This window comes from Camellia sinensis, chromosome 2 (genome assembly GCF_055761805.1).
Source record: "Camellia sinensis isolate YWXY chromosome 2, ASM5576180v1, whole genome shotgun sequence".
NCBI lineage: Eukaryota > Viridiplantae > Streptophyta > Magnoliopsida > Ericales > Theaceae > Camellia > Camellia sinensis.
The window spans coordinates 94,415,600-94,426,169 of record NC_138962.1 but is presented as its reverse complement, the minus strand read 5'-3'; the positions used below and the strand labels follow the sequence as shown (position 1 = coordinate 94,426,169).

Here is a 10,570-nt window from a genome sequence, read left to right as displayed (position 1 = left end):
TAAAAGTTGTCAGTGCCTGAAAATTGGCCATAAAAGTCGCAAGAAAGTTGTCGTTGGCCGGCGGATGGTGACCAATAACGGCAATAACTGGTGGCAGTGAGTTGAGTAGATAAGTAAATAAATAAGTGACACATGTACAAATAGTGGGATATTTGAACAGATAATTGCACAAATAGGTGACATGTGTACACATTTGAACATATAGTTTGACAGATAAGTGACACGTGTATATATGTGTATGTTTGAATAGATAAATGACAACTGAACAGATAGATAGAGAATTTAGCTTTTGAACAGATAACATGTCTTTTCAGCTAAAAAATATTTAAGTTTGGGTAACCTAGTAGTTTTAGAAATAGATCTCTACCCTAAATGCCCATTTGGAAATTATATATATTTTTAATTTTAGAATTAGGCTTAAATTGACTGTAAAAGTCTAATATTCAAGCCAACCAAATTTTGACATTTTGGTGGAGTTTTTAAAAGCTAAAAGTTAATAATCAATCAAAAATAAGAAGTTAAAAGTATTTATTTTTTAGTTTCCAAATAATCAATTTTTTTGGCTATTTTTACCTAATAAGTTATAAACAAAACTATATCAAACAATCTGACACAGACTCTCAAATTAAAAAGTTATAATAATTCCTTAAAAGGGGTGTTTGGCAAGTTATTTTTTTCCCTTTTTTGGCTAAAATAACCGATAAAGATTAAATATGCTAAAATAGTTAATAAAATAAAGTGTCGCATCCGAACTATAATTATTTTACTTTTTTCTCACAACTATTAAATCAACTACAAAAAAAAAATAACTAACTTTCCAAATATAATTTTTTTAGTCAAACTAAAATAATCAAAAATAAAAAAACTAACTAAAATAGCTGACATTCTAAACAAGCCCAATAACTATAACAAACAATCTCTAAATACTGATAAATCCGGCCCGGCCCGGCCCACCCTCCATTGGCATTCTAGATGTTTCCATGTAATCACAGAACCCAAATACACACTACAATTACAGATATCAATCTGATACGAGGGGGAAATGAAAATTCGAGGAATTTAGGGCACTCCCGCTGCTTCCCATTTTTCACATTTTCGGTTCCCGCTGCTCCTCTCTCTCTCTCTATACACATATGATAATTCCCTCCACCTCTCTCTTTCTCTCTCCTCTCTTGAACCAGGTTCTCTTTCTTCTACACCATAACTGGTAACTTCAACTCTCTAACTGTCTCTCTCAAACAAGCACAAGCACAAGCACAATCACAAGATATACATTTTTATGTACGTAGATAGTCATTATACCAAGAATATCAGTATTCGTTTTCGTTTTCAATTTATGAATAATAATTTGCTTATTAGTCGCTGTTTTAGTGCTGTATCTAGGTTTTATGTGTTGTTTGTTTCGTTAATTCGATATACTTATGGTCATGTAGGTAATCAATTTGTCTATGTTTTGCTACGTTTGTTCTGTTTCATGTGTTTGTTTGAGTTCTAGGGTTTTTCTTTGGTATTGTGATTTCCTTATTGGGCATTAACATAATTTAGTTTTTTTTTTTTTTTTTGGTAATATACTTTATTGTTGTATCTTGTTTTGATTGGTTTTTGTTTATTGCTTAAGGGGGATTTTTGTAGTCTGGAGGTTTGTTTGGTTGCTGAGGGAATATAGGAATAGAAAGTGCATTCGATTTTGAATTCTATGGCTTGGTTTTATTTTAGTTTTTAAATTCTTAAACTTGAAAGCCACAGCTCAAGTAAGCCACATTTAGTTTGTCTAGGATATGTTCGGTGACTTTGTTGGTTTTTTTTTTTTTAAATGAAAATTGGAAGCAAAAATATGTTTGGGAATTGTTTTCATTTCCAAAAAAAAAAAAGGTGTAACAGTTTTCAAAATTTGAGGATTGAAAAGAAAAAGTGTTTCACTTGTTTTAAAAATAATTTTTCATTTCTTCCTATCCTATGCCATCCCACTTTCTTGCCACCACCTCCGGCCAACCACGTTATTTGTCTTCTTTTTTTAACAAAAAATAACTAAATGCTATGTTAGTTTTTTTTGGATGTTTTGTTTTGTTAGATTCAATAAACTTTTATCTTCTTTTTTTTTAAATCCTTAGGCCTCGTTTGGGAACAGGCTAATTTAGTAACTTTTTGGCTATTTGGCTAAAAAGGTAGGTAAAAAAAACTTGTATGTTTGGGATAACTTTTTGGCTAATTACGAAAAGATGTGCAAAAAGTAGAGAGAAAAGAGAATCTTTGACTTTTTGGTATGGGTTGTTGGCTTTTTGGCTAATTTAGTAACTTTTTGGCTAATTGGCTAAAATAGCCTCTTGCCAAACGAGGCCTTAAGGGTTTTTCTTTTACTCTTATTTTATTTTGCAATTGGTAGGAAGGGGTTGGGGAAGGAGAAACTTTATCTTTTTTTTTCTTTTATTTTTTGTTAAGGGTTTTTCTTTTACTCTTATTTTATTTTACAATTGGTAGGAAGGGGTTGGGGAAGGAGAAACTGCATAGTGCAGTTGTAAGATTCAAACTTAGTTACCATGCCTAGTAAGGGAGCATCTCAACCACCAAGCCAACCCTTTTTCTTGAAGTAATTTGGCTTAAAGCCTATGTCCACAATAGAAGGCAATTAAAACGATTCATTATAGAGAAGAAGTTGATATAACATGGGTACACTCTTGCAAGCCCAGCTTGCTTTTCACTATAAGTTCTTTCTCATTACAACCAGCAAATTGGCCTTAACATATTATATATTAGAATCTAGAAACAAGAGGGGGGCAAAACCCCTTAAAATTTGGGTGGTCCATTGGAGTTTGAATTCATGACACTGACATCACATGTTTGCATTATAAGGACTTTTTGAAAATAAAATAAAATAAATTGGACTTTCAACTTTCTTGTTGTTGGTGGCCATTGGCAAAATAGGCAAAATCATGAGTCAATATAATATATGGTAGGTACGAGATGGCACAAGACCGCGAAGAGTAGGGAGGAAGAGAGTTGAGAAGTAAAGAGGCTGGGGGAGAAATCTCAGTTAATCGAAGGCAGAGTGATGGCATGATTTATTAGTATGCTTGTTGGGCTCGTCTTTCAATAAAGTATGCTAATGGGGTGAGATGATGTATTAATGGCAGAAGAGAGCTCCGCATACATAAAGGTAGTTTGGGGATGGGTATGCATCCCATGTGTGTGCCTAACAAGATAAAACATTGATAAAAGATGTATGGGGTTGTACTACAAAAGTATGAGAAACGTGGAGTGTGCCTGCATGACTTCACATGTCTAGAGTAATTTTGAAATGGTGAGCCAATCAATTTTGATGCCCTCAATTTTAGTTGTCAATTCATAAGTCCTTGGTGATTTCATTAGTGGGTCATGGGCAGCTCAAGATGCTATATATCATGGCATCCACCCCAAAAGGGAATCAAGATGCAATTTGGAGAACTCTGGTGATGCATGGCTAGGGGTGGAGAGCTCAACTCTACTGAGCCAATAGAGGAGGTCGAGCTAGGTCTTCAGAGATCTTGCTTCTTAAAGATATCCACTGGACGCATAGGTGTAACATGCCTTGTCTGAGAATCACTCGGCTGAACCAAGGGGGTATTAAACATGTTGCTACTGAGTGGGTTGGGAGTGACTGAGCAAAGAATCATTGGCCCAACCAAGTGGTTGCCATGGCCAACCCTTGGGGATATCTCAGGATGTCCCATGCCTTGTTTGAGTAGACATACAACTAAAGAGTGTAGTGGGCTCGTTCCTTGGCACCATTGCTTGAGTCTTGGACATTAAGTGCACTAGGTATCCATGCTAACTGTCCTTAGTGATCCATGTGCCCCTGTTAAGGCTAGACTCATGACCCCATTTTTCATGCTGTGGAGATGATGTGGCTCCATGTTGTTTTGCCACTAGGAGACCTATTTGTTTGAATTGATGATGATGTGTCATCAATTAGGCCTACCATGTGGTAGCTAGATACAAGTACTCACACCCGTGATGCATAATTGTATCATAAATGTAGAATTAGATTTTAAGGAAATAGTTTTATTTTCCTTTTCCTTTTCCTTTCCCTTCCTTTTCCATTTTAAGGAAATAGTTTTATTTTCCTTTTCCTCTTCCTTTTACTTTCCCTTCCTTTTCCATTTTAAGGAAATAGTTTTGTTTTCCTTTTCCTTTCCCTGCTTTTTCCTTTCCTATCCTAATATAGAATTAGATTTTAAGGAAATAGTTTTATTTTCCTTTTCCTTTCCCTTCCCTTCCTTTCCTATCCTAATGTAGAATTAGATTTTAAGGAAATAGTTTTATTTTCCTTTTCCTTTCCTATCCTGTCCAATCCAATCCATCAAATGCAGGCTAGTTTTGGATGTACTTGGTTTGCTCATAACAATATCCTTCAATTTTCACATAAGGTCTTGTGAGTTTGTGCTTTAATCTCATTGTTGTTTGAAATTGAAATGTTATCGGTTCTACGTATTCTTGTTTCTTGTTTACAAGCGTGGGTATTGTGTACACTTGTTTTGTGATAATAAGTTGACTAGAATGGCATGTTTGTGTGATCCTTTTAGCTTTTGTACTTTAACTTCTTTTATCTTTTCTATGTCTATTGTATACATAATTTTTCTGATTGATGATGTGTTCATTTCTCATTGCAGGCTTGGGATCTAATTATAAGTTCCTGGGATCTTTTGGGTTGATATTTGGTTATATGTATTTTGAGAGCTTGTTCAAAGCTTCTAGCTGTGAAGTCAAGTACTCCTTGTCCCATTTGTGTATTGGTTCTCCCTAGCTGCTTCTGAACATTTCTTAATGGTATTTACTAGAACTATTGGTGATCTTGTTCTTTATTTTAATTTTTAATGTTAAGTTCAAAGTTCAAAGATAATATCACTGACTGCCTGATATTTTTCTTTATTTGATACCTGTCGTCAAGTACTTAATAATTGGAGAGTAGTATTGTTGTAATATGTGTTGTTTGTGTGGATGCAGAGTGTAGATTTTGGGTGATTTGTGGATTCAGGAGATTTTTGGAAAGCTTTGTGCTTTTCCTGTATCTCAAATTAAGCACGAAAATGATAAGTTGCATTTTTTTTCTTATGCATTCTAGGTGAGACTCTGAGTTAGTACCTGGATTTTATTTCACATGGAATGCAACAAAGATGAAGCCATCAGGGCTAAGGAAGTTGCAGAGAAGAAGATGCACAATGATGAGTTTGAAGGAGCTCGGAAGTTTGCGCAAAAGGCCCAGCGACTTTTCCCAGAACTTGAGAATATTTCCCAGCTGTTAACGGTCTGTAATGTTCACTGTTCAGCCCAAAACAAAATATGTGGGACCGAGATGGACTGGTATGGAATCCTTCAAATGGAAAGATTTTCTGATGAGGCAAACATCAAGAAGCAATACCGGAAACTAGCACTCGTACTTCATCCTGATAAAAACCAATTTCCTGGTGCTGAAGCTGCTTTTAAGCTGATTGGGGAAGCCAATATGGTGCTTTCAGACAAAGGAAAACGTTCATTGTATGATAGCAAGTGTAGATTTTCAATGAGAACTGCTGCAACAAATCCACCATCCCGTCAGGTAAATAAAATACCTGGTGATAGGAAACAACACGTGCCAACCCAGACAAGTCTTTCAAATGGCCGGCAAGCATTTTGGACATCCTGCCCGTTTTGTAATATGAGGTATCAGTATTACAGAGATTTTGTTAACAGGGCTCTCCGCTGTCAAAATTGCGCGAAGCCTTTTATTGCCTATGATTTAGGTGCTCAAAATGTTCCCCCAGTATCCAGCAATTCTCAGCCTGCATTTCCGCAACAGAAACAGGCTCAAAGTCAGGAGCAGTTTAAAGTGGGATCACAAAGTACTGGTGGTTTTCCTCCTCCCCACATGGGACATCAGGGAAGTTTTAGCAATAAAACAGTGGGGTCAGAACCAGTGTCAAGGACAGGAAGCACTGCTGATGTTGGTGGGGGTTCTAAAATTAATGTAGAAAAAGATGGACATGCACGTAAAGTGGATGGGAAGGAAGGAGTTGGATTAGCCAAGGTTGATACAGTGAAGCCCAAGAAGTCAGGCACTTCGAGAAACCCAACCAGAAAAAGAGGGCGGAAATTGGTGGTGGAATCCAGTGAAAGTTGTGATGCTGCAACTAGTGCTGACACAGAAGATGTGATCATTCAAGAAAATGGCGACAGTTCTGCTGGGCAGAATTCTGGACTCAATGGTATCCCCCATACTCGTAGATCTTTTCGAAGAAGGCAGAATGTTTCCTACAATGAACGTTTAAATGATGATGACGACTTTGCGAGCCCTCCAAAGAGGTCAAAGGGAAACGGATTATCCTCCAAAGACAATAAAGAAGAGCTGAAAGAAGCTTTCAACAATGGGGTAGCTAAAACTGATAATTCAGCTGGCTTTGCTGCTGCTGCAGATAGAGAAAAGGAAGATATCAAACGAAAAGGAAATGCCCATCTTAAAGGAAGCTTGCCGAATGGAAGCGGTGAAGCTGCAGAACATGGGGTTAATAGAGAAGAAGCTGCCATGGCAGATTGCAATGCTAAAACATCTGAAGTCATTGATGATTCTGATTGTGCCCCAAATCCAGAGTACTATGAATGCCCTGATTCAGAGTTCAATGATTTTGACAAGGATAAAGAAGATACTTGTTTTGCTGTTGATCAAATCTGGGCTTGTTATGATCCAACCGATGGCATGCCAAGATTCTATGCCCGTGTCAGGAAAGTATTTTCGCCTGGATTTAGGTTGCGAATCACTTGGCTAGAGCCTGATCCAGAGGAACAAGATGAGATTAATTGGGTCAATGAAGATTTGCCTATTGCTTGTGGCAAATTTTTTCATGGGAACCCTGAAAATATTGTGGATCGTCTTATTTTCTCTCATCAGGTTCATTGTGAAAAAGGTAGTAGTAGAGGTTCTTTCATGGTATATCCCAGAAAAGGAGAAACTTGGGCTCTCTTCAAGGACTGGGATGTTAGCTGGAGTTCTGACGCAGAAAATCATAAAAACTATAAATTTGAAATTATGGAGATCATCTCTGATTTTGTTGAGGGTTATGGCGTAAGGGTTGCTTACTTGGATAAAGTGAAAGGCTTTGTCAGTTTGTTTCAACCAACAACCCGGGAGGGGATTGTCTCATTTCTGATACCACCTACTGAGTTACTTAGGTTTTCCCATCGAATTCCTTCATTTAAAATGACTGGCACAGAAAGAGAGGGTGTCCCTAAAGGGTCTTTTGAACTAGATCCTGCTTCACTGCCTATTAAGTTTGATGAGTGTGGCGATGTGAAGATGGAGGCATCTCCAGAAAAAGGTGTCAAATTCATGAAGAGTGCTGAGAAGTTGAACACTCCAAAGAAGGATGTTGGCTTTGAATGGGAGAATGATCTTGAAAAAGAGAAATTTAAACTTCGAAGATCCCCGAGGGATTTAAGCAAAGATAAGAAATACAATCAAATGAATGCTAGTCAATGCCCTATTAAAGAGGGAACTGCCAAGGATGATTTAGACAGTGCTGACAAGAAACATGTTGACCTTACTCCTTCTAAAGGAAGAGCTCCATGTAATGGGGATGAGAAACTAAATTTGCCCATGAATGAATCAAGTCCCCAGAGTTTCGCAAAATGCCCTAGCGTTCCTCCATCTTTTTCTCCGGGTGGCAAAATTTTAGAAGAGTTTCACAATTTTAAAGAGGACAAATCTGAAGGGAAGTTTCAGCTTGGTCAAATATGGGCTCTGTATAACATTGACAGTAACGATAGGTTGCCTACGAGCTATGCTCAGATTAAGAAGATTGGATCTTGTCCATTCCAATTGCATGTGGCAATGCTTGAACCATGCACTCACTTTACAGATAGAATGCAGGCTGTTTGTTGTGGAACATTCAAAGTTCAAACAGGAAAGCCCAGGATCTTTTCACCCAGTTCCTTTTCGCATGCATTAAAAGAAGATTTCATTGGTAAAAACAGATTTGACATCTATCCCAGGGAAGGGGAGATTTGGGCATTATACAAGGATTGGAATGCTAATATGTCATGTTCAGATCTAAAGGATTGCAAATATGAATTGGTGGAAGTTCTTGAAGATAATGAGCACTGCACAAAAGTTTCACCTCTGATTCGTCTGAATGGTTACAAGTCAGTTTTTAAGGCTCCAAGAAGACAAAGGTCAGGTAGTGGTGCCATGGAGATACCCCGAGTTGAGTTAGCAAGATTCTCTCATCAAATCCCTTCTTTTAAACTCACAGAAGAGAAAGATGGGCGCCTGAAAGGCTTTTGGGAGCTTGATCCTGATGCAATTCCAGGTAATCTGTTTTGTGTAAGTTAAGGTTATGTTTGGATGTTGGATATAGATAGGGATTTGTGGATAGAAAGGAAAACAGAGGGAAAGGTGAACAAAAGAGAAGCAATTTTTTTTCACATTTACCTGATATTTTTTCTTTCCCTAAGCATAAACTGAGCTCGAGCAGAGTTGGCTTATGCTTGACTGTTCACGAGCCAAAGAAATTATAAATTCATATTTGCATATGAGACTAAAGCTACAATTGAAACTTTGATTATAGAATCATGTGTATAATATATATATATATATAAACATACAAAAAAAAAAAGTCAATATCTAACAAAAATAATAATATCTATCACTACTATTATATAAATGTATTATCTATAATTAGCTATTATTATCTATAATTAGCTATTATTTATATATAAATAAATTTAGCTATTATTTACATTTATATTATTTAAATATATAAATAACATATTTATCTTATTTTTATACATATTTTTACATTGTTTAATATATAAATAATATATTTATTCTATTATTTAAATAAATGTTAAACAAGCTAGCTAACGAGTTGAGTTTTAATATGGGTTTGTTTATTAAGATTTTGACGAGCTCGAGCTTGAACGTAATAAAAATTTAACGATCCAAGTTCGAATGAGCCCTTACTGAGCCGAGCTCAAGCCTGTTCAGGAACAACTCGGTTCATTTGCGGCTCTAATCCAAATCCAATCTAATTTGTAGGATGGTGAGACATGACCCCGAAATAGGGAATGGATTTAGCAGAAGCTTCTAAACAGCGATCTATTTTCATTTTCATTTTGAGCTATTACTGGTCTTCAACTGTTATCATTATCTTTTTTCAGATTTTAGCAGCTGATTTACTGGAAAGACTCCTCTTCAGTTGAGCACTCGTTCAGATTGGCCTTGTAAGTGATGGATGAAGATGTGGCTCACAATTCGGCCAACGTAACCATTTTGAAACCTATTTTGTGCGTTGGAACTGTCACTGACAAATCTTTGGAGTAATTATAACCTTCTTTTAACTGCAATATTTACTTTTAGTAGATATATTATTTTGAAGCTTGAATATAGTTTGAAATGCATTTCCTCCAATTAGTGTTTGTTTGAATGAGGATTATTTGTGAGACTTGGTATCTTCATTTTTATTTTTTGCATAGGAGGATACTAATTTTGGGCAGTCACAAAATGAACTAGAGCCTTATATAGCAGTCAATTGACTGTTTAAAATTTGCATCTTGTGAAATGTTGAATACTTATCTTGGTGTTTTCACTAATCATTTTCTATTATATGGCAGTAAATTGACTGTTTAAAATTTTCATATTGTGAAATGTTGATATTGGCATTTTCACTAATCATTGTCCAGGATCAGCTTGATCAAGTTGTTTATGGAAGTGGCATACCATTTGTCTCGCTTTGCTTTATATTTAATGAAGTCGTGTTGCTTGATTAACATATATGGCAATAATTCTTCCTTGTGATATTTACCTTGGGATCTGATGGATTGTATTAATTAATGTTTTCTTGAGATAAATTCATTCTCTATCATTTTGATGATTGCCATGCTTATGAAACTAGTCAGAAGTTCTGCACAAAGAAGAGTCTCTCTTCATATTTGTTTCTCCTTGTGGGCCAATATATATATATATATATATATATTTATATATTTGTCATCTGTTCTTGTACTCAATAGGAAGATCAGTTCCTAGCATGACTCATAAAAAAGAAAATGTTTACTAGGATAAAATTATTGATATTGGCTTACACGTAGCTGGACACGATGTCTGATATTTAAAAGAACTCTGCATTGGTGTTCTGGAAACAGGACTCAAGTGCTAGCACAGGATTGGGAGTGTTGCCATACCCAGTCTAGATTCCTTCTTACTTTGTTGAATAACTTCACACATTATATGACCGGTTACGATTGGTCAGGGCCCAATTTAACGTAGTGATTTGAATTCACAAATGGATGACTACTGCAAAATGCTAGGATTTTGCTACAGAGATGCTAATAACATTTTTAATGAAGATGTTAAGATTGTGTTATATAACAAAATGTGATAAAAGTTGAGCCTAATTTTGTGTGTTCATTTTTGTTTGTTTAGTGAGTGAATGAGCATATTATTAAAGTGTGTTAAGATCTTTTTTATTTTTAAGTCGTCACATATGGCCCTCCCGTTTCCTGTCACCCATTAGTTTAGTAGTTGTTACAGTTAGCGATTGCTTTGATATCTGACACTAATTTTGGC

General features: G+C 36.0%; 1 protein-coding gene across 5 annotated transcripts; it reads left to right on the top strand.

Annotated features, from left to right (window-relative positions):
- Positions 1–937: 937 nt before the first annotated feature.
- LOC114264629 (uncharacterized) lies at positions 938–9,550 on the top strand. Of its 5 annotated transcripts, none has more exons than XM_028205305.2 (4): positions 938–1,181; positions 4,647–4,803; positions 5,099–8,315; positions 9,166–9,550. In XM_028205305.2, exons 3-4 carry the CDS (start codon positions 5,135–5,137, stop codon positions 9,177–9,179), a joined length of 3,195 nt encoding a protein of 1,064 aa, XP_028061106.1. In that variant the 5' UTR covers positions 938–1,181; positions 4,647–4,803; positions 5,099–5,134; the 3' UTR covers positions 9,180–9,550. The 5 variants fall into 5 exon arrangements, with proteins under 5 accessions (XP_028061106.1, XP_028061108.1, XP_082771230.1 ...); XM_028205307.2 differs by having other exon boundaries at positions 1,004–1,181; positions 4,981–8,315; XM_082915104.1 differs by having other exon boundaries at positions 1,004–1,207.
- The last annotated feature ends 1,020 nt before the right edge of the window (positions 9,551–10,570 follow it).